Below are 25,884 nucleotides of genomic sequence, written 5' to 3'. Positions count from 1 at the left end.
ATTGAAACTCATTCAAACTCATGAACTCATTTAATCTATCTATCTATCTATCTATCTATCTATCTATCTATCTATCTATCTATCTATCTATCTATCTATCTCATAGCAAACCCCCAGAATACCCTAACAACCACATAGCAACACTCTAGCAACCACCCAGAATACCATGTAACATGTAGGAGAGATAAAACACAATTTTATATTAATCTACAGTGATAAATTCACTTATTTTTGGGAGTGAGGACGGATCCAGACTTGGATTGTAACTAGTATCCTCAAATGCTCCTCTCTTGGTTTGTTTGTTTATATCATTAAGTTTCCATGTTTTTGCTGGTTTATTAGTGACTGTATGACATTTATTCATGATTCATTTAACTCACACATGAACTGAACATGGATTTGAGTCATTTTCTCTTTCTGTCTTCGGTCTGATTAGATGCAGTATTACAGAGAAACAGTGTGTCATCCTGACTTCAGCTCTGAAATCAAACCCGTCACACCTGAGAGAGCTGGACCTGAGCGGGAATAAACTTGGAGACTCTGGAGTGAAAAACCTCAGTGATCTACTGATGAACCCACAATTCAAGCTGGAGAAACTAGAGTTAGTATCATTATACTGTATTTACTGTTTAATTTATTTTAAGTCAACAGGGCACAAGTCACATCATTTGTAGCGCTGCATCTCCATCTGAAGAAAGATTCAGAAATGGTTTTAGTTAAAGGATTAGTTCACTTTCAAATGAAAATTATCCCAAGCTTTACTCACCCTCAAGCCATCCTAGGTGAATATGACTTTCTTCTTTCTGATGAACATAATCAAAGAAATATTAATAAATATCCTGACGCATCTGAGCTTTAAAATGGCAGTGAACGGGATCAATGAGTATGAGCTGAAGAAAGTGTCTCCATCCACATCCATCCAACCTGGTTGGTCGGGCTTTTATGCAATGCATTTGCGGGTTGTTTTGAACGAGCTGTAAGCCGTGTGGAGTACGTTTATATTATGGATGGATGTGGATCTTCAGCTTATACTCATTGATCCCGTTCACTGCCATTATAAAGCTTGGATGTGTCAGGATATTTATTAATATTTCTTTGATTATGTTCATCAGAAGGAAGAAAGTCATATACACCTAGGATGGCTTGAGGGTGAGTAAAGCTTGGGCTTGGAAAAGCCAACTTAAGTCGGGGACACACTTAAAGTCGGCATGAAGCGGAAGTTGCGATTGTCTTTTCTTCTCTACTGTGACGTCTATCTGAGTGAAACGGCATCTGAAATGAGAGGGCGGTACTTGATTTCTTACTTCGGGAATTGATTGGATCGTTGGAAGTTGGGCGTTGCTAATAAAATGGAGGCAGATCTGAATGCCTGTTTGGGAATTTCTCTCCACCGGACTCACTGCGAGCACCCTCACATTACTATAAGAACCTTCTTTATTGAGGATGACGAGGACGATCAACGGCACTAAACAGCGAGAGAGAGACTGACTGACGGTGTGTGTCCGCCATTATAGCATGTGACAGGAAGAGACGATGAGTCGTTTTGAGGGGGAGAGCAGGTTAATGTTTTTGATTAAAGATTACGAGGGCACATGAATTTCAAAAAAATGATGAAGTGCACGGATAAATTATTGATAATAAATACTACAATATTCCATAAAAAAATAAGAGTTGTCAATTTTGATTTCATGCGACTTTAACGATTGTAAGGCCGATTATGAATGTAAATTGATACTTATGACTGATCGCGCTCAAACGCGTCCAGTCAGAGCCAGTTGCGTTCAGTCGGCGATTACAGTCGGTGTTCAGATTCCGTGTGTAAATATTTAAATCTGCTTCAGTCGCAGGAAACAATCGCTGTGTGTTGAGCTCAGTCTTAGGATGTTTTAGCTAGTCGTTAAATGTGTGCCCAGCTTTACTGAAATGCTGTTTAAACTTATTTTTCTGAGACTAACATTTCTGACTTTAACTCCTCCTAGAGCTTTAAAGCTAGAACTACCAAATTCGGCTCAAACCTTCAGACTGTTCTGACTTAGTGTGCTTTATCTTTTCTAACTGATCGGACTTACGGTTTTCCTAAAAATGACTATTAAAACTCGGAAAAATCCCATTGACTTTCACTGATGGAATGTTCAGATGAGCCACGACTGTTCAAACTCCAGCTGACAAAATTCACATTTAAACACACTGAAGCCCATTAGACTCAATTAAACTGACATTCTGTGAACTATTTCTAATCCATTGAAACTCATTCAAACTCATTTAATCTATCTATCTATCTATCTATCTATCTATCTATCTATCTGTCTGTCTATCTATCTATCTATCTATCTACCTTTTCAACAGAGAATAAAGAACAGAGAGATCAAATAAATAGTCAAAATGAAAGAGTAGAAACAGTATCTTCAGCACACAGAACTAGTGTAACTGGGTTTCAAACAGACTATTGGAAACTAAATGCTGCTGAAGCTCTTCAATAAGATGATCATCATAGATGTGAACTATTGTTATTTCTCTGTCTTCAGTCTGAGTAGATGCATTATTACAGAGGAACAGTGTGTCATCCTGACTTCAGCTCTTAAATCAAACCCGTCACACCTGAGAGAGCTGGACCTGAGCTGGAATAATCTAGGAAACACAGGAGTGAAGCACTTATGTGACGTACTGAAGGATTCACACTGTAAACTGGAGAGATTGAGGTCAGTAACATTCTTCACATACAAGAATCAAAATGCTTAAAATCACTTTAACAGTTTAAACTAAAACACTTTATACTCAATATCTCACAATGAGTCTGAGTTCACATTATATTTGTGCAAAATTCTTCACATTAATGATTTGTTTGTAAGATAATCTCTCTTCCTCTGTTTGTGTCTTTCTAGTCTACGGGACTGTGGCATTACAGATGTTTCTTCTTTAACTCAGTCTTTGACTAACTCAAAAGCACTGCAGTTTTTAAAAGATCTTGATCTGAGTAACAATAAGATTGGAGACTCAAAGCAGCGGCTCAGAGACGTGCTACGAGACTCAAACTGTGTCCTGAGGTGAGGAAACATCACTGTGATATTAAAGAGATCTTCATTTACCTCTGATATGTGAACAAACCTTTCAGATTTTCATGAAAGGAAATTATCATTAAGCTTTATTGCAACAAAGTGTTTGTGTGAGAACAAAATGTGAAGTTATTAAAATGTTCAACACAAAGGAGGAAAGAGAACAAAAGCACACTGTCACAGCTTTATTCAACAACACCTGCTTTATTAACTGTGTCAGTAGTGAATCATTTCAGTTTGAAAATAGACTTGTTCAGATTGTAGGAAAACGCTGCACTCCTGCTAAAATCAGTGCGTTCAGCTTCAGCTCACAGCCGTCCAGCCTCACATGAGAAATGTCTCTGTCTCTAGTGTTTTTACTTTGACAAGCAACACGTCACACTACTTTACACTCACTTTACTTTCAGTTATTTACTAAGAGCCCTACAAACATGTCTAAACTAGAGGACAAACGGCTTTAACCAAAGGATTGTGTTTTAATTCAGAATATAATTTGTATTTGCTCCCTGTGGTTTATTCATACGCCGTACACTCATTAGTTTCTTCTTTACAGTCACTCAATAGGAGTCACACCAACACAAACACACAAACAGATCAACATGATTCATGGTTTAAATGTATTATATTTAAAACACAAATATCTCTGCAAGATCATGTAAAGTCAGTAATTAATCTGTTTACAGGAATTTAATGTATCTTCTTTTTAATCAGAAAGCAGTGATTGAAATATAGTCACTAATTTGCACTTTGAACACTGATTGTTTTCTCTTCTGTTTCACCTTACAGAGTAGATGAAGATCAATCGTCAAACACCTCTAGTAGATTTTTTAAATCATTGTTTAAATCTCTGAAATCATCATGAGAGGAGCAGTAATCATCAGGTGATCCACAGAAGAGTCTCACTACTGTGTCTATGAGGAGAAATAAATGTGTGATTAATGTGTAAATGTGTTTCATACAGATGGAAGAGACTCAGACTTTACAATGAAATAAAGCAGCATGTGTGTTAGAAACATGTGATATTGAATGATTAATGTTGCTTTAGTATTCAGACAAATGATGGTTTAGTTTTATTTAAAGGTGAACAGGAGGAAGAAGCTCAGATGAGTCTGTCAGCAGAAATCTTCAGGCTCTTCAGTATCAGGCCTACAAATATAATAATGTTTGGATTAAACTCATCCAAAATGATTAAAATGTTTATAATCATAAACGTGATTGTCAAGTATAGCACATAAATGTATGAAAAGATATAAAGTCTACATGTTACTTCAAACATTTACATTATCTCTATTACATTTTATGCACAGAATATATTTGCTTATTTTTGTTATTCTGTTTTATTTTATATTAAGTTATCTATGTGTCTGTTGTTAATACACAGATATACAGTATATTGTCTTTGTTCTGTGGATGGAGTCTCTTCTAGTCAGACCAACTAAACAATTTACCAGTTTATTGTATATATTGTACATTTTTACCAGTTAACAGCATTTGTGTGTCTTTCAAAGTTAAGATCAATTGTTTTTGTTTGAAAAGTTCACTTGTCTGTTGTATTATTGAAGCTACATGAGCAGATGCAGAGAGATTCTCCTTCTTAAATAAAGGTGAAGTTGTAGATGTTAAACATAAAATCATATGAGCGATCTTTAGGATTGTTGGAGAAGAAATCATGCTGGGCTGCGAAAGCATTGTGAGCTCAGTTGATCCGGCTTCCAGTATAAATGAAATTACATTAGAGTGTTTAGCTCTCCATATTGCTAACATCACCTCAGTTTGGGTAAAAATAAAATAAATAATAATACTAAAATACTTTGCAACATAGTAACTTGAATAGTTTTATTTAGTTTATTTTATTTATTTTATTTTATTTTAACTCTCTTCTAACTCTTATTTACTCTTACTTGAGTCATTATGTTTTAGTACTTCTACATGTACTCAAGTAAATTATTTTAAGTAGCAATACTTAAGTAAAATTTTTTAACACTCTTTCTCTTTAGTTCCCTTTCGCATGTGTAAGCACTGTGAGATGCTGTTGTGACATCACAATCACGTTATATTGTGGCCTCGGTCAAAATCGAGGGGTCGAGGGTCTGTCCAAATAAACTGCCCTTGTCCACTTGACGAAGTTGAATGCACTTCAGAATGCAGCAGGGATTCCCCCGAGGGGAAGTTAAACGCAGCCAGTATTAGGTCTGCACATTAATTGAAATCATAATAAAACCACAATGAAAGCATGATTTTTTTCCACCAGCCCCCGCAGTGTGCAATCTGAATGCAGCGCGCCTAAATCCAGCATGAGAACAGAACAGACCGGGTTTATCGTTACGACATGGAAGAAAGCAAAGAAACAGGGAAGGTGAATTCAGGCCAGGATAAGAACTTGACCCCAAAAAAATCAACATCTGTAGTTTGGGAATATTTTGGATACTGGAGAGATGAGAGCCAGGTAATTTACAAGACACTGCAAGATTTGAGTGAGTTTGATAAGGGCCAAATTGTGATGGCTAGACGACTGGGTCAGAGCATCTCCAAAACTGCAGCTCTTGTGGGGTGTTCCCAGTCTGCAGTGGTCAGTATCTATCAAAAGTGCTCCAAGGAAGGAACAGTGGTGAACCAGCAACAGGGTCATGTGTGACCCGTGTGGTCCGATCCAACAGACGAGCTACTGTAGCTCAAACTGCTCCAGAAGTTAATGCTGGTTCTGATAGAAAGGTGTCAGAATATACAGTGCATCAGTTTGTTGCGTATGGAGCTGCATAGACACAGACCAGCCCATGCTGACCCCTGTGATTTTTGACCGAGATAACCACAAGTGTTACTTTGTGCCATTTTGTAATAAAAACAAAATAAAACCCTTTCAAAACAAATTTCCTGTTTAAACATTAAAGCACACTAGTGTGATAAACAGTGCAAATTTTTTTGTAAAATTGACAAAATTATCCACAAATTACGCTTTTTTCACTCAAAAACTGAGGTACATAAGCTCAGATAAATAGGCCTACGATTGATCAGTCCCCAAAAATAAATATAAAACCTGTCTTAATTGTAAGAAAACAAGCTGACAAAAAGATTGAATCCAATATTTGGTGATAAGGTGGCATAACGAGATTTATAAACAATTTTTTGCAGGCCGGTCATTTTTGACTGGGAACATACGAGTGTGACAGGGTTTTCAACACAGCACAAGGGTTAAAACAGTTTCATCTCTTCTCAATGGTGTGTGTATCTGCTGGTGAAATTAAAGATCTGGGGCCATATTCACAAAACATTTCAAGGCTAAATGTAGCTCCTAAATTGCAGATTTAGGAGAAACTTAAAAATAATGGGGTGTCAGTCCTAATTTTAGAAGTCCTAAATTTTTGCTCTAAGAGTATTTCACAAAGCATTTCACTGCTAAAACTAGCTCCTAAATCTGTGAAACGTTAGGAGTAGTCAAGAGGACTCCTTAGTCGCTAAGACCAAATTGCAAACAATCCTAATCCAACACTGTACACCATTGAGGCAATAGCGATAGAGCCTTAGGTGCTGAACTTTTTCTTTATAAATGCAATACATTTTGATTTATAGATTTGAATCTATGATGAGGCGCCAAAATTAAATCTTTAACAAATAAATAAATATCCGATTACCTGTGGCAGTGGTTTTCATGAGTTTACACTTACAAATGATTGAATAGAGTAATAAAATATATAATAAGCGTATTTGGGGTACTGTCCAAGGGGATCAAAGGCTCCGAGCTTGGAATTTAGCCCAAACCCAAAATTCTCCTCGTAACCCCAGCCGAGAGTGAGGGATGGGGTGGAGGAGGGATGCAGAAAACTGTCAAAGTAACTATAGCCGAGTCGGCTCTCGTCTGTGTATTTATCCTTCCTCTCGAGCTGATTAGAAAGACTGTTTGAATGTGTTCCTCCCAAACTTTGTTTATAAAACATAATTTGTCGCTTGAATTCTACATTCTCTTGAGATGCAGACATCCAAGAGGCGGACAATTAACTGTATATACTAGTTTAATTAGTGACACTTAGCCTACATTTTAAAACCTTTATTTGAATATGGAAATATGACACCTCATTCTACAATATTTCTATGATTAAATCGCTGACTCCTCCCCCATCAGCCAATCACTGTGTGTATACTCCAAAGCAACGAGGTCAACCCCGCCCTTACTCTTAGCTTAAGACTTCAGTCTATTCCTTAGTAAAAGTTTGTTCAGCAGCTTTGTGAATAGGCTTTAAGAGAAAACTCTTAGCTAAGAAGACTTTTACTGCTATTTAGGAGAACTCTTAGTGGTAAGATAAAATGTTTTGTGAATACGGCCCCAGATGGAGTGTTGTGGGAAAAAAACGTTTATTACCACAGAACTGAGATATATTGTTGGAACAATACTGAACATCTGCTGACCTCAAGCACATCTGTCCTCTGTGCTCATTAGATGAGTAGCTCTGTGCAATATTTTGCTCTCATTTATGGACATTTCAATTCATAACATACAATCCAAGCATAACAGACTACACCATAGTGTTCTTGTTAATAATATTAATGTACTCTATTCAGCCATAAATGAACACCATAAATGAACATGCCCAAGCTTCACTGATTTAATACACAATTTGTGTATTGTTGACTTGTTAGGCTTCCATTCTGATCTCCTCACATTCTCACTGCACGTCTTTTCCATTCACCGCCTCTCACAAGCTAACATTATACACTTGATTTGTTAAGGCTATGCATGGAGAAATAATAGATTTATGTTAAACATAAGTTAAATAGCTAATGTGCAAAAATGGAATATAGCAAAAAAAAAAGAAAAAAAAGGAGGGAATTAAACCATAACCAAAACCAAATCATTCTGATGACAGACTTTGGCTCAGGCATTTCAAAACCACCAAACCAACATTTGAGATGCGATTGGTCCGCTGGTTAGTCCAGTTATCCAATCACAGCCTCTGTTGAGGCAAAGTCATGTGAGCTTTTGTTGCGCATCGAGGGATTTATTCAATAAATGTGTTTCCATCGTAGCTTCCATCGTAGTCTTCTTATCGGAAAAAAACAACAATTATCCACCTCAGTTGAGCTCATGTTTTTTATGCACATTTTTAGAATTTAAGCGCATCTTGGCATTTCCATCCAGCGTTTTTTATTGCAGTATCCCAAAATTCACATATAAAAAGGTGGATGGAAACAAATGTCACAACACACAGTTAACATGTTTAATGTAGCTGTGCACAAAGATGTAGAAGCAAATGATCTTGCACAATGACACTTCAGTTCATCTTAATTTCACAATATTGACTCTTGCTCTCTACGACAACTTTTGGCGACATTTCCTTCGATGAGACAGCAGAGCGCTGGATGTGACGAAACTCCTTCCACATGGCGGGCAGCGGTGCGGCTTCTCTCCGGTGTGAACTCTCTCGTGTATTTTCAGGTTCCCTGACTGACTGAAGCTCTTGTCACAATGTGAGCACTTGTAGGGTTTCTCTCCTGTATGGACCTTCCGATGCTCTTTCAGATATTTGGCTCTAGAGAAGCTGTTCCCGCACACCGAGCACATGTGAGCTTTCTCGCCGCTGTGTATTTTCTGGTGCTCTTTCAGGTAGCCCAGCTGCGATCTTTCCACAGAAAGAGCACAAGAAAAGGTTCTGGTGAATTTTCTGGTGGATCTTCAGGTGCTTCGCTGAAATGAAGCTTTTACCGCTCTGGCCGCAGCTGAACGGTCTCTCTCCCGAGTGCGAGTGCTGGTGGTTTTTGAGGACGGTGGCCTGCGTGAAGCTCTTCCCACACTCGTGACACGTGAACAGACGCTCTCTGGAGTGAATGCGCATGTGGTTCTTCAAATGTCCTTTGCGTATGCAGCAGTGAGGGCAGCTGAACGGCTTCTCTCCGGTGTGAATTTGCAGGTGTCTCTTCAGATCGGCGTTTTTGAAGAAGCTACTGCCGCACTGCAGACAGGTGAAATCACGCTCTCCAGTGTGAATTTTGATGTGGCTTTTAAGGTTAACTTTGAGTGTGAAACACTTCCCACACTGAGGACAGATGAATGGTGGTTTTTTGGCTCCTGTTCTTTTCTGGGAGAAATCGCTTTCAGACTGTGATGACTTTTCTCCCGTTATGACCTTCTGAGGTCTCGGATACTGATGATCCTCCTCCACTACATTCAGTTCTTCACACTCCACTTTCACTTCCATCAAGTCTAAAGTCAATTCAGACAAATAAGAAACAAAAGTGAACCACAGTTTCATGGCAGAAAAGAAGAGGTCAATCATCAGGGCTCCAGATGAACACATGAACTGATCCTGGCACCGGTGAAAATTACAATAGTCATATTATTATTTTACTGCACCAATACAATATTTCTACTGCAGATCGGTATCGGACGATAATCATATTCTATGACTCGATATAGTGACTAAATTTGGCCGCTCTCACAAACTGAACGCAATTAAAAAAGTCGCCGCTGACGAGCATAGATCACCGATCATTTATTTTGGTATATTTGTGTTAGCAGGGAATCTCTGACTTGCGTCTCCTTGTCTCAAGAGTGTGTTCAGACGTGTATCATGTCACATGACTCTGTGAGGATCATCTCAACATCTTTGCACCATGATATGTAATTTCTGAGCTCATTTAAATCATGATTAGAGATGCACCAGACGGAACTTGACGGTTTTTAGTTTTATTTTTGCCAATCTCTTTTCTGGACTTGCACACAAACTGCATTGCAATAATTTCAATGTCATTTGTGTGAAAATATCAGGAAGTCTGTAAACAGGAAGTTAACATCGACTACATCAGAAATTTCGATGACATCTTTTCCAGTATAAAGTAGTGTTTATAACTGCTTTGTGTTCAGCGGTACTCAAAGAAACCACTTCTGCTCCATAAGCGCCACCTACTGTCAGAGAGAGAACCTGCATTTCATTCAGTCCGTCTGCTGTTTTTGTTTTCTGCAGGTATGTTTTCTGCAGCATAATTCCACACATCTAAAGTTTAAAACTTGAAATTATACAATCTAATTTAAATCAAAAACAACTGCTCATGCTACATGTGTGCAGCTTCTTTGTTTGGATCATGATTAAAATGCAGAGGTTGACTCTAATTTCAAATGGCTACAGGTATATAGTTTGGCCTGTTATAGAGCAAATAAACAGCAAATAAATTTGCTTAAAGAAAATAAAAAGCAATTGGTATTGGAATTGGCCAATTTGCTTGGAAAAAAAATCGGGCATGAAAAACATGATTGGTGCATCATTAATCATGATCATCTGCTTTAGTTTAAGTTAAGATATGCTGTTTGTTTATGCATCATAATGCAACATGGTGCAAAGATAAAGTAATTCTCAAAGAGTGACAAGAGATGCTAAAAAACACTGTTCGTCTGAGGGTTTTTACACGCAAACACTCGCTATAGAGAGTGAAACTGATGTGAATATTACTAATTAAAAGAAAGATCATTTAACAGCTCCTGTGATTGTCACCAAACAGTCATTAATGAAGACTCAAGAATGATCACAGACCTCTCTGTTCCTCAGTTTCTTCATCATTCATTCTGCATGTTTCTGCATCACTCGTCTTCAAATGTATGATGGACACTTACTATCCCATGAGGCTACGGGAGAGGATTTGTGAATGCCATCATACATTTGTATGTACAAATTAACATTTGTTAATTTGTAAATAATTTGTTATTTTCCTGGTTGTTACCCCTTTATTCCCAAGACTTTACATATTGTTCCCTTATACTTACACGTACTTACTTTATAGGTACACTATAATTATCAAAAGTTACGCTGTAAATTCGTTGTAATTACGCAGTACTTTACAGAAAATACTTCAGTTTTACTTCAGTGCGCTGACAAGTCTGATCATCCACTGAAATCAAAGACTTTTAGGTCAGCTTATGTTCTGCATGATTTAAACAGTGATGGGCTACTCTGGCCCTCAGCGTCCACTGTCCTGCAGATTCAGCTCAACCTCAAACCCTCCTGCCTATAACTGTCTAGAAGTAAACCTGAAGACTTTGGTTAAAATGTTCAGGTGTGCTCGATTAGGGTTGGAGGAAAACTCTCCTCCTCAAAAAGGAGACAGCAAAAGGGCCAGAGTTTCCCGTTCCTGATTTAAATTTACAAAGCAGCAGTACGTTATATACGCATTGAAGTATTATATTTATATAATAATGCAGCACATAATCTAAGTACTGAACAAAAACTATTTTACCCATATCAACAGCAACCTGTTTTAAAAGATCTTTTAGAAAGACATGCTCTCTTTTGAGCCTTTGCTAGAGATGCTTGACATCATTCAAGACAACATACTCTTCTGTCCCTTGATTCAAGAGCATCACTTGGTCAAAAACCAAGTAATAACCTGTACAATGTAAAATTGTTAAAATACTGTATGGAGGAGAAAACATGAATTATTAAAAAAAAACTTTGTAACTGTAAATTATAAAAAAGATATAAATACAAACGTATATATTTTAATATTATTTGTATATTTACTACAAGTATATTGATTGCTCAATTTATTTACATTTTTATATAGATTACACCATTTATTTAGACTGTCATTTATTATCTATTTGTTTCATTCACTCTTTTTTAAATTTATTAATTTATTTGTTTCAAATATTTCTTCTATATGTAATATTGAAAAACAAAATAAGCAAATTATAAACTAAAAAAAAAGAATTTATCTAACAAATATTGTTCATGATAAACTCTACTAAAGCACTAAGAACACTTCACTGCTTTTCACGATTAAGTCAAGCAGTGTAAGTTTTGGCATGTAGAATCTGAATTGTGTTACACAAAGATGAATCACTACATATTTCTTTTTAAACTCTATTTCTCTTGATGATTAATTAGAAAGATTTGGTGGAAATTAAAATACTATCTACCCTATTTTCAGTGTATTTTTTGATCTTTTGTAACATCTTTTATCCCCACAGATGTCATCAAAGCCCTTCAGATTAGAATAAAGCTGGTGATTGTTAATGTTGAATTTCAGAGTTTCGTGGATTAAAGTCCGTATGAAACAGAAGTTGAGCTCGTCTTTTCTTCTCTATTCTGATGTGTATCTGAGTGAAACGCTTCTGGAACAAGAACAAATGTAGGGCGGGGCTTGATTTTGTCCGTGAGGAACTGATTGGATGATTGTTGAAACTAAAACTAATCCATATGAATTGAGCGGTTTAGTCCAGATTTTCTGAAGAGACACAATCGCTTTATATGATGAACAGACTGAATTTAGGCTTCTATTCACATATAAACATTGATCAGTGAACATAAAGAGAAGCTCAACTGAACACAAACCTCATCGGCTTGTGGCGAAAACTTGTGGCGAAACACGAGAATGAACCTTTACAATTCAGATCATGTCATAATGAATGTAAAGGTTTTGCAAGCGAATGAAAAAGCTCTTCCAGGGGGACTTAAAAGTTTTGTGAGCGAATGCAAAGTTTCTGTGGGAACGCGATACTTTTGCAAGCTGATGCTAAATTTCTTTGAACAATGCAAAAGCTTTGAAATATCATCCTCCCTCCATCTCATATTTTTGTCCCCTTAGGGGCTCCATACTACGAAGAATAGCCTTCATTGTGTTTTTGATGTGGTTTTGTTTGTTCAGTGAACATTTCAATCTGCAGTAAGTTCATGATTGACGATCAGAGCCACAAGTTTGCATTATTCTGTTTTGTCAAATAGGATTGTCTTTACTTTATTTACACCACCTGTGACACCATTTCATCTGCACCACTGCTTAGAAATATGACATTTGCATGTTTTTAACACTTCTTCAGTGATAAATGGTCTCCATCCAGCCACATGGTCTATAAAACTTAACATTGCCATCTGCTGGCTCTTTTGAGGAACACATTTAGACTAAAATGTAACTGGATCCCAGTTTCAGCTGTTTAGGGTCACAGACTTTCTTTAAATGAAATAAATATGGTTTGCAGAGAGTGGATCTGAAAGAAGTAAACAACACAAGCTGCTGGAGAGAACAGCACCTGACATTAGAAATAATGCTCTAAAATGAGCAGCTAAACCTTTACATGCTTTAACAAGTTTTTATTTTTAACTTCTTAGGAAAGAGGCATGTCAATTTGTTCTAGAATAAATTGAGATTTTAAAGTGAACATTACTTGTAAGCAAATGGAAATAATCTCTAAAGCCTCTGAAGATGGTCTCAACTCCACTAGATCAAAACAGCTTCAAAATGAATCAAATATAAAATGCTTCCTCAGGTCAAGTCAAGTAATATATAGTGTTTTTGGGTGAAGAACAGTTAATTGATTGACGTCTGTAGGTGTCAACAACACTGTCTATGACATGCAGAAATCACATACTCTGGGTGGACTTATAAACGTGTTAAGATAAAAAAATATATACATTAAATTAAAAATTATACATAGATATTCCATATTTTTTTAGATATAGAGAGCCTGTCTTTAGAGGCCGTCAAAAATTTGGACACAAGAATTTTCTAATGAATTTCCTGTTTTTGTTTTCTTTCTTTGAAAGTAAAAAAAAATAAATAATTGAGAACAAACAAACAAACAAAAAAATAATAATAAGGATAAAATGTGTATATGATTCACTGTGGATTTCAGATATATCTCAGAAGAAAACAGCAGACGGATCCTCAGTGTTGTGAGAGAGAGTTTCATATGGGCTGCACAAGATGGTGTCTGTGATGTTTATTTCCCCTGTGTGTTTCTATAAATTACTGCATTTATTTTTGTGCAAGTGAGATGAATAAAGAGCATCTGTTGCATAAATCATTGTCTGTCTGGTGTCTATAAGCAGTCTGGTCCTGATACAAAACAAAAGGATTGAATGTACATAACAAACACAAACCTCAGGATGTCATTTACAATATCCAGCATCTTAGATTATAGTGCAGAAACAGGGAATATAACAAATGCACTGTTGAAATGTCAATGTAAATGGTCTTAAACAAGATTTAGACATATATGGCAAAATACCCTCGCTCCAGTACAGTAGGTGGCGGTCAGCTGGTTGAAAACCCTCCTGAAAAACACACGAAGAAGAGGAAAACGAAAGTAACCAAATAAACATGTTGCTCTCTGGATTTGATCCAGAAAACATTCACAATGATAACCAAATCTAAGATTCGCGGTCATTTATGTATATTTAATCCACAATCCATCGATCAGCAAGAGATTTTGAGAACGACTCGCGCTGACAGACAAGAGTAGGAGGAAAAAGAGGACGTTTATATAAAATACTTATAAACTTCAAGAAAGTAAGTGAGGGGGTGGGGGTGTATTTTTCAATAACCCTCAATAATCAACTTATTGAGAAACGGTTATTGAAAACGAATATGATTCTGAAGGTTTAGTCTGTTGTTTTTGTGATGCGAAATCGAAAGTATTTTTGAACCAGATATTTATAGTAAACAGATGAAGCCTAACGTTTTTTTTTTTATTTTATTTTTTTTTTTTAGTAAATAGAATATTTCAGTTCATATATAGCAATTATGATTAGTAGTTATACAGTATGACCATTATAATTCAGGTTACTTTTACTAAATCAATTATTTTAGGATCATTTGAAAGTAATGAATTCAACGATCATTGTGAACTTGAAGTAATGATTAAATGACAAACGATTAAACAATTAATAAAGATTGGGTAAATATGATTGTAAAATTATATTAAACTGCAATAGAGAATATAACAAATTGAGTAAATTTCTGTTCTCCAGTGAATTCATATTTAGAGTCATGAGTCAGTTAAACTCATTAAACAATCTGAAATTATTAAGACCATTCAGTTATTTTACATGACAATATATTTGTAACTCACTTTATTTTATTCATTGTTTTTGCTGTTGTTTCTAACTCATCATTCTTCATTATTTTCTTCAGTAACTGCCATGTTCTTCATCTCTGTAAAATCTTGTCATTTCCAGGTCCTGCTGAACGATTGATTGTTTTCTCAAACCAGTGCTGATCAGAGGAGCGAGGAAAGGACTCTCTCTCTAAGATGAGTCTCTCAGAGAAACACAGGTAAGACTGCGTCTGTTTCACACAGTCATTTTAAACTCTACTGGAGTTTGTTTTTTCCTGTGAATAACAAAACTTTAATCATTGTTTTATATTTCTTCAATTTTGAACTTCTTAAATTAACTCTGACATTGTTTATAAAACCCGTTTGCCACTCTATAGACAATATCACAGTTAATAATTTGTTAATTTCCTTCTAGATGCGACCACACTGAATTAATCCAAATACATGACTTTGGTTTTTAGATCATAATATTATTGACAGACATTAGGAAACAACTATACACTTAATTTAATTGAATTATGCTAACAAAACTGTTTCACACACATTTCTGCTCTCCATTTCTGTTCATTAAAAAAACTTGACATGTTCTCTTAAAATGTTCAAGTATTTTTAAAATATTTAATCTCACTCAGTAACAATAAAGAAATCATTAAAACAATGTGAGCCAGAAAAATAAAATGATCATAAACTGTAAATTGTGTGAGTGTGTGCATTTCTGTGGAGGATTAGATAAAGACACAGATGTGTTTCAGACACAGTTGAACCTCCTTTACTGAAGTGTTTTTTCTTTATTCTTTGTGTCATTAGTGTAAGATCAGGATCACATGTGTCCAGCTCTGTGTCTCTGAAGAGTGATCAGTCAAAAGAAGGACCACTCTTCAGTGGGGGAAAACCATCATCTAATAAAAAGTATTTTGTGTGTTTACTTTATAGGGTTGAATTATTTGTCCACAGTGGTGTATGTGATTGAACTTGACTGAATAAAACAATAAGTCACAATAAAACTCAATTCCTGGGAACCTTATGAAACTCATTCCAGTAACACAATTACACAGTCAAACACAAGGAGGCATAAATTAACTGTGGAAAATAGATCATGCAAATAAACATGTAAATATCCATCCATAGTCATAAATGGACAAATGCACAGCTATACTGCATTTAATTACTATTTGCAACATTAAACCTTTTCAAATGAGACTAAAGTATCTCCAGTAGTAAAGTGTTTTTCTCTCTGTTCTTTGTGTCATTAGTGTAAGATCAGGATCACATGTGTCCAGCTCTGTGTCTCTGAAGAGTGATCGGTCAAAAGAAGAAGGACCAGACTTCAGTGAGAAAACACCATCATCTAATAAAAAGTATTTCATGTTTCTAATGTTTGGTCACACATTGACTGTTAAAAAGTTGTATCAGTGAATACCAATCATGAAACATTTTTAGATCAAATATTTATCAAAGTTTTCATGACTAATGTTTTTTTTTTTTCTAGCTTTCTGTAATATTTTGCCTAGAAAATCAGTATTTTATTGTATTTATTTGTTTACAGGCTTCAAGATGAGACATTAGACTCAGACGTTCAGACTCACAGGAACCACAAGAATTTCAAAGACAATCTCCTGTGGATCTTCCAGGTAGGAAAACACATTTTCATAAATGTTTAATATTTATACCAAACAAATATTATTTGTTATTGAACAAAGAAATTGAATTTAACTACGCTTGATCACTTAATTTTCTTTTTAAGCACACTTTTTTTCTATTTGTGAAAAATAACAGCTGGTTAGCATGTTAGTGTTTTAACTGGATTTTTTGCAGTATTATAATTATTGAATAAATAGTGTTGACCAAATGTAGATGTACAATTTGGTTTAAACTGTGTTCTTCTTTTTTCTTACTTTTGTTTGTAGGATCTTGAGAGTAAAATAATCACATTTCTGAAGAATGAGCTGGAAAAGTTTAAGAAAATATTACAACATGAGAACACAGAAAACTTTGTGAAGGACTTTAATGAGAATAGATGCAGTATCAAAGCAGCAGCTCTTGATCTCACACTACATTACCTGAGAGAGATGAAGCAAGATGAAGCTGCTGATGATCTAGAAGGTCAGAGACTCATGACCATCTGTCAGATTGTCACTTATTAATGCAGACTATCTATAAAACTATAAATTAAGACTAAAACTATTTTTGTTCCTGTGTTTAGATGAGCTGTTCTTCGTTCATCAGCTAAAATGTGGCTTAAAAAAGAAGTATCAATGTGTGTTTGAAGGAATGGCGAAGCAAGGTGACTCCATACTTCTGAATAACATCTACACAGATCTCTATATCACTCAGGGTGGCAGTGAACAGGTCAATACTGAACATGAGGTCAGACAGATTGAAGTTGCTTCCAGGCGTCATGAATCTCAAGAGATTCAGGTTAAATGCACAAATTTGTTTGAAGCTCCTGATCAAGACGAGGAGATCCGAACTGTACTGACAAAAGGAGTCGCTGGCATCGGAAAATCAGTCTCTGTGCAAAAGTTTGTTCTGGACTGGGCTGAAGGAAAAGAAAATCAAGATATCAGTTTCATATTTCCTTTTCCATTCAGAGAGATGAACTTAAAGGAGAAAGAAAAACTAAGTTTGATGGACCTTATAACTCATTTTTTCCCAGAGAAAAAAGGACTGAACCTTACAAGAAGAAATCAATTCAAAGTCCTGTTCATCCTTGATGGATTGGATGAATGTCGCCTTCCGCTGAAGTTTGATTGTAATGAGACGTGGTGTGATGTATCGTCACCAGCCTCTCTGGATGTTCTCCTAACGAACCTCATGAAGGGAAATCTGCTTCCTTCTGCTCTCATCTGGATCACCACCAGACCAGCAGCTGCCAGTAAGATTCCTCCTGACTGTATCGACCGGCTGACAGAGATACGAGGATTCAGTGACGCTCAAAAGGAAGAGTACTTCAAAAAAAGATTCACGGATCAGAATCAGGCCATCACAATCATTGATCATGTTAAAAAATCAAAGAGTCTCTTTATCATGTGCCACATCCCAGTCTTCTGCTGGATTTCAGCCACTGTTCTCCAGAACATTCTGGAGGAGAAAAGAAATAATGATGTGAAAAACAATCAGGCTGATGAGATCTCTAAAACACCACAGGAATCAAATACTGAAGACACTCCCAAGACTCTGACACAAATGTACACACACTTTCTCCGCTTTCAGATCCAGCAGAGCCGCCGAAAATATGATGGAGAATACGCAGCAGATGTTTCCTGGGATAAAGACACCATCCTTTCACTGGGGAAACTGGCATTTCATCAGCTGGAAAGAAACAACGTGATCTTCTATGACACAGACCTGGAAGCCTGTGGTATTGACGTCTATAAGGCATCAGTGTACTCAGGCATGTGTACCCAGATCTTTAAGGAGGAAACAGGGATCATTCTTGGTACCATGTACTGCTTTGTTCACTTGAGCATTCAAGAGTTTATTGCAGCCCTTTATACACATCTCTTTCTAGACATCAACAAGAAAAGTGTGTTTGTTCATGAGTCTACAGAACAGGAAAACAAAAATGAAACCATGATTGATTTTCTGAAGACTGCAGTGGACGAGGCGCTCAAGAGTGACAATGGACACCTGGACCTTTTCCTTCGCTTCCTCCTCGGTCTGTCACTCCAGTCCAATCGACGACTCTTACGGGGTCTGTTGACACAGCAAGACGGCAATGACCAGAGCAACAAGGAAATAGTTCAGTACATCAAGCAGAAATTAGAAGATAATCTGTCTGCAGAGAGATCCATCAATCTGTTCTACTGTCTGAATGAACTGAACGACCAAACTCTGGTGAAGGAGATTCAGACCCACCTTAGCAAAGGAAGTCTCTCATCTGGTGACCTTTCACCTGCCCAGTGGTCTGCTTTGGTCTTTGTGTTGATGACATCAGAGGAAGAGCTGGAGGAGTTTGAGCTTCAGAAATTCAAGAAATCAGACGAGTGTCTCATTAGATTATTGGCAGTCCTCAAAACCTCCAGAAGAGCTCTGTAAGTCATTTAACATGTTTTGTCATGTTTTGCTCTCATCTGAAAGAGTATAGTGATTCTATATTGATTCCCCATCATGAAAATGAACTTAAAGGCCCTGATATACTTCAAGCGAAGTTCTTTTTCGTTCTTCGTTTACGGGTAAAACGAAGTTCGAAATACGTGAGCAGCGATATACTGTAATCGAACATCTGATGCCACCCACACTGCTGAGAGCGACGGTTTAATGAATATGTACAAATGTTGCGCGCTTTCCTCTCAGTAACAAAATAAACACAATAAAACTGAGAAACTAGCAAGGATTTGTGGATATGTTTGTTTGCACAAGCTCTGTAATTCGGCACTCCAGCAAATAGGGGTGTAAGAAAATATCGATACACATAAATATCGCGATATTATGTTTGGTGATACTGTATCGATTCTCAAAAACACTGTATCGATATTTATTTATTTATTTATTTATTTATTTAGATCCAAGATTCGTGGCTTTGTGTTCGGTTTAAACCACAGACTGTATAAAACCCAACCGCTAGATGTCAGTGTTATCTCAGAACGTAAACTGACGCGTAGCCGGAGAAGTGCAAGGTGCATCGATAAAGTTAGCATTAGCAAACCCATCTCACAAAACGATAGAATTATTCCGCTCCCGCGGCATACAGAGCTGAAGTGTGTGTGCTCATTTTGGTTTCAACTATAAAGAACCCACTAAGGAGATCGACAAGAGTCAGTTGTTTGCAAAATAGGCCATGTTAAAATCCAAAACTCGGGAAATGCATTGAATATGAGAGCTCACTTAATATCCCGATGCCATCTGCGCTGCTGAGAGAGGCGTTCGATAGAATATGTAGTATGTACTGCACGCTTTCCTCTCGGTAACAAAATAAACACACAACAAAAATGACAGCGGTGACAGAATTAAGAAAGCATCTGATCATAGCGATGTGAATATGTTTGCACTAGCTCTGTTCAGCACTTCAGTGAAGTCACGTTTATTTAAATAGCACTTTATACTTTAAAGCAAGCAGCTTTACAGTATTAAATATAAAACAAACAGATATTCAGTTATGAAATGGACTATGCACTAGTTGTTAAATAGTTTAGAAATTAAAAACTGCTATACCGTGAACTTTTAAAACACATATACCTAAAGAATCCTGCAGTCACTTTACTATTTTCCCTGAGATTGCATAAAATAGTGATTAGTGATATAAATGCAAATGATACTGCATTGATTAAATAAAATAAAGTTGTTTGTAAGGTTTTATGCAATATATCGCCTTTCTTACAGTATTGCAATATATCACAATATATCGTATCGTAACCCCTGTATCGTGATACGTATCGTATCGCCAGATTCTTGGCAATACACAGCCCTACCAGCAAAGTCACGTCGCATTTATATTATAACACTTTATACAGTATATTCGTTTCGGCCTGATTTTGTTTGAAATGATTCACATCAGTTTGTTCTTCGATTTCTTTTGAGGTGTATCGGGACCTTTACCCAGTAAAGCCTGACATATGAAATAATAGTCTGAAAAAATCTATTTTTTTTTAATGGAGACAGTTTATCAAATATTTAGACAAAATATAAAAGAACATTTAAAAATGTTTGCGTATTTGTTTTTGTTACAGATGTTATTTATATTGCCAAAAAATAAAATGAAATTCTGAAAGGTTATGATATAAAACAATGAGATTTTTATATAACAGGCTAAATAAAGTAGAATTATATTATCAGTTGGTACTCTGTATCTCCCAATAATTTGATATTTTAAATGGTTAGTTTTATGAGTAGTACTTTAGTTTTAATTGTGTTTGTACTGCAATAAGTAGATGATTGAGAGATTTACAAATAAACACTTATCAAAAGTCTGTTGTATCATATTTGATGTACACATTTTAAGATGGTTTTCTAAAAAAAATTGTTTTTTTTTTTTATTGAGTTTAAATTAAAATATGTATTTCTAATTTAGTAAATATTAAGTAAAATAAATATAAATTTAATTTCAGCAATTGTTATGGATGTGTTTATACTATCATTAAATTAATGATATTTCACCCATTGGCCCTGCTCTCTAAGATATCAGCATCGGCCATCGGTTGACCACTATGAATAATCAAGGAAACCACAATTGCTTTAATCCAGTAAATGTTAATCTTGAAATATTAATAACTAATACAATTTCTTAGGTTCTTAGATTTAAGTAATCTTAGCTTTATTTAAATCATTAAAGATTTCATTGCAACAAGACATATATATGTGAATGCAGAATTTTTTTCAGACATCCCTAACCCTAAAATTTACATAAACTCCAGAACAAAATATTTACATAAATTCTCCAGCTTTGTTGTTGTTGAGCAACCAAAGCGTGAGCTGTTAAAGCAATGCCTTCTTTTGGAAAGCGGGCTGCAAGCAGCAGCTTATTTGCATTTAAAGGGACACACACAAAAAAAGGCATGTTTTTGCTCACACGCAAATAGGGGCAAATTTGACAAGCTATAATAAATGATCTGTGGGGTGTTTTGAGCTGAAACTTCACAGACACATTCTGGGGACACCAGAGACTTATATTACATCTTGTAAAAGGGGCATTATAGGTCCCCTTTAAGTGTCCCCAAAGAAGCGAGCCAAAGGCAACAGTGGCAAGAACCCAAACTCCATCAGGTGAAAGAAATATAGAAAAAATCACTGGAGAAACCAGGCTCAGCTATAAAAAGCTATAAATCTTAACACAAATATTTTTTTTTTTTCATTCTTCATATTTTTCACATGCTTCATTTTACCCAGGAAATTTGTACAGGAAATACTAGTTTTTGAAGAGTATTCATATTTTAGCTCAGCTTCTTTACTGTATATATGCTGTTTATGTAAAAATAATAATGGAAAGTATATCTAATATTTGTATGTAGAAAATGTATTGTATGTGTTCCATCTAATTCTGTGATGTGATTTATTTCTCTTGTAGGTTAAATGACTGTAACTTAACAGACAAAAGCTGTTCAGCTCTGGCTGCAGTTCTTGGAGCAGATACTAATCTGAGAGAGCTGAACATGAACAATAATAATCTGCAGGATTTAGGAGTGAAGCTGGTCTGCACTGGACTGAAGAATATAAACTGTAAATTGGAGATACTGAGGTAAGTTGAGCCACAGGAGTCAAATGCCGAGAGTGAGGTGCAATGACTGACAGGATGTTGTCAGAAGCAAAAGCGCAAGAGAACTTTTGTTAATAAATGTTGCATTTCTTTGTTTAAAGTGCCCCTATTATGGATTTTTGAAATGTATCTTTCATGTAGTGTGAAACATAGCTCTAAGTGAATGAAAACATCCTGCAAAGCTTTAAATCTGAAAGTGCACCATATATTAAGTTATTGTCTCTCAAAAGTAAGAGTAGACTCTGAATTAAACGAGTCATTTGTAAAATGAATCTTAAGCTGTTTCGTTGTGACGTCACAAGGTTCGTCAAAACCCGAACCTTGTGCTGTGTGTTCCCGTCATTTTACTGACGACTGCTTCTTCAATCTAAATGCGTTCAACGAGGGATTCGCAGGCTGGTTGTTATTGAAGGATGGGTCAGTACCCAGTTTATTTGGACCAGCTCTTTTCCATCTCCAAATCACAACCTGTAAGTACGATTAATAATTGTTGCCACGTTTGACAGACTGACTGTTTTGTAGGAAAGAATGTAAGTTTTTAAGGAGTCAAGATATAAAACTGCTCCCAAACAAAAAGACTCACCTGTTCTGATGTGCAATCCAACTGAAACTGCACAAGTCTGTATGTCCTCTAAGTAAAAAAATAAATAAAAAAATTCTAGACAAATATGTGATTAGCAAGGACTAAAATCCAGTGTCTTACATCCACACAGTTCTGAGTTTCAGTTCAATGGCCTGAGTAACGTTACTGGACTTATACGGTTCAGTCCGAACATGTCAGTGACGTCTCTGCGTCCAAATTTGATTAGCGTCATGCAAACAAGGGGTTCGGCAAAATGAATCATTGAGCGAATCATTTGGGAGTTGTTGCGCAAATAAGGTAAAAATAAATGCATATTATAAGAAAGTTAAAGTGTTTTTTGACCTTGCATGCTTTTAAACCTGTTGTTGGGGACTTCCAAAACAAAAATAGTAACCTTTCAAATGCCATAACGGGGCACTTTAATATAAGTGAGTTTGTCTTTGTTTTATTGTTGTTGTGTTTTTCATTAAAAAATAATAATTAACTACGAACTAAGCATTCGTTTAAAAACCCAAAGATCTTTTATTTATTTGTTACAATGTGGGTATACCATATCATCCGTCTTATTCATTTTGGTAATAAAAGTCCAATGTTTAAAAAGCGCATTGGGCTCAGTGCTCAAGATGGTCTCTTTGAGATTTGGCGGTGTGAGTGTGTGCATGTTTACCTCCATTCATACTCTTTCAGTCTTAGCGATGTTCACATTTACTGTAAGAAGAAGCTTTTATATGAAGCTTGGCTAGGTATAATAGCTTTTTTTTAGGCGTTTTAGGCAAATTTTACAGTAATGCTAAGGGTTTAAAGAGTAGATCGTGGTCTATCAGAGATGAAAGAAAACATTCTTACATTATAGTGTACCTCTGTGGCTGTGCTGTAATTCATCAAGATACGCAGAGATTATCTTTCATTCTTTCTCCTCTTGTTTGTCTCCATATTCAGTTGTCAGTTTTTGCAACTAGCTTTCAATACATTTGTACAAAGAACAAAATAAGGGTTCCCACGCGCCTTGAAAGTACTTGGATTTCAGACACATGAATTCAAGGCCTGGAAAGTACTTGAAAACAAATATTGGTCTTCGAAAGTGCTTGAATTAAATTTGCAATAAATTTTGTGAAAATTATAACAGATCCCCCTTAGTCCTATAGTATATTTGTTTTGGAATATTATTTTACAATCAGTTTCCGAATGTTTTCCATTGCGGTACTTCCCCTTGCTTGTTATTAGGTTTGGACATTTGAGCAGCTGTGACACTTGCTGTGTCCGAAATGAACATTCTTATAGGGGTGTGCGATTTTGATTGTGAACAATTAAAAGGTCTCCACGATCTGCTTTTGAAGAAATATTGTTGTATCGTGCTATAGTGCTTTCTGTCAGTTGCAGTCCTGGTGCCTCTGTCTCAACATACTGTGAAGTACAAAGTGACATACATTCACATCACATGTTAACACAGCAGTAGAGTTATACTCACGGAACACTGCAGTTATTCACAATCACAAAAGTTTATTATTTGCATGATTTGCATGAAAATACTATGGATGTCAACGGGTACCAGCAACTGTTTGGTTACCCACATTCTTCTTCTTCTTCTTTAAAAAAAAACTTCAACAGAAGAAATTTATTCCGGTTTAAAACAAGTTCTAAGGTGAGTAAATAATGACAGAATTTCCTTTTTTTTTTTTTTTTTTTGTCTGTTCTATTGTTAGTTTGATGTGTATTGGTTGTATCTCTGCTCCTTCGTTGATTAAAATACCATTTTGCTGAAGTCCGTTGAAGCCTCGTCTCTGCTGCAACCATCACCCGTAACAAGTGTGGAAAGATTGTTAATATTAGGGATAAGAAAGCTGCAACCGGTTTTAATATATTTCCAAAATAAATGTACAAATGATTCTAACCTCTTTCGGGTTAAAATGGATGCAAATGCAATAGGAGGGTTAAAATGTTAAGAACTGTAAGAGGTCTTTCATGACGCTCCATATGCTGGGATGTGAATTTGATAGGTGCTTGATATAAAATAAATTATATATAAAATAATAATTATGATATAAAATAAGGTTTAACTGATTAATCAGCTGAATGTTTTCATTCCTGTTCTAGACTCTCTAACTGCAGTGTAACAGAAGAAGGTTATAAAGCTCTGGCTTCAGCTCTGAGATCAAACCCTTCACACCTGATAGAGCTGGATCTCACAGGAAATGATCCTGGACAATCAGGAGTGAAGGAGCTCAGTGATTTACTACAGGATCCAAACTGTCAGCTGAAGACACTGAGGTGAGACGGGATGAAATAACAAAATTAACAAAATATGCAAGCTAACAAAATATGCAGGCTAAATAGTCATAACAAACAAATCTATCTAATTTTGATTTTGTGCACACTTCTCATTAAAAATTCTAGAAAATCTATCAGTCAAATTGTTTTCTAAAATTATTGACGTCCACGTCTTCGCTCTAGTTTCTTTTTAAATATCTCTGACTATTAGACTTTGTTTTCAAGTATTTGTATATTTATTAGTGTATTTAAATGTTCAAAGAAAAGTGTAACTAACTAGAGCTTGTCTTTAGAACAATAATTAAGCTTTTTTTTTTTTTATCTTGTCAATCATGTTTGTAATGCAACAGACATTTAGTTGAGAACTGAATTGACTCTTCTGCAGGTTTTTGAGTGCTGCTGCAGATGAAGCCTGTCAGTATGTGAAGAGAGTTGTGGGTAAAAACCCGTTACTCCTGAGAGAGCTGAATCTGAGTGAACATGAACTAGGAGACACACGAGTGAATCAGATCGCTGCTCTACTGCAGGATAAACACTGCCATTTATTTAAAATATTACATTACTTTTAATTGTAATATTACTGTAGCTGATTATAATATTTCCTCACGTATTTGAGTCAGAGCAGTTTTTTTTTCTCAGCCACAACAATGTAAAGAAATACAATTCAATAGGAAATTGAAAACACAATAAAAATGTGACATCAAGCTTTAAATATTTGACTAATTAAGTCAGTTTGATCATGGGTCAATAATTATTTCAGTTACTGTAGAGGGAGAACAATGGTTTACTTCCAGAGCTTAGAAAACTCTTCAAATAATTAAAAATCTAAAAAAAAAAAAGTGAATTAGGTGCATTATAAAACACTGACCAAGCGTTCACAAAGGGTTCGTCTAATATAAATAGTGGTTATTTTGTTTTTTTGGCACACAAAAAGTATTCTCGTTGCTTTATAACATTCAGGTTGAACCACTGT

General features: G+C 35.8%; 1 protein-coding gene across 1 annotated transcript in view; it reads left to right on the top strand.

Annotated features, from left to right (window-relative positions):
• LOC127522225 (uncharacterized) overlaps window positions 1-25,884 on the top strand; it is an 884,749-nt gene that overhangs the window by 459,082 nt on the left and 399,783 nt on the right. The window contains exon 62 of the mRNA XM_051911962.1: window positions 24,738-24,911. Coding sequence (XP_051767922.1) covers window positions 24,738-24,911 — 174 coding nt within the window. The remainder of the gene's footprint in view (window positions 1-24,737; window positions 24,912-25,884) is intronic.

The sequence above is a fragment of the Ctenopharyngodon idella genome, chromosome 2 (genome assembly GCF_019924925.1).
Source record: "Ctenopharyngodon idella isolate HZGC_01 chromosome 2, HZGC01, whole genome shotgun sequence".
Classification (NCBI taxonomy): Eukaryota; Metazoa; Chordata; class Actinopteri; order Cypriniformes; family Xenocyprididae; genus Ctenopharyngodon; species Ctenopharyngodon idella.
Note: the sequence above shows the minus strand (reverse complement) of the source record. Positions and strands in the feature narration are given on the sequence as shown.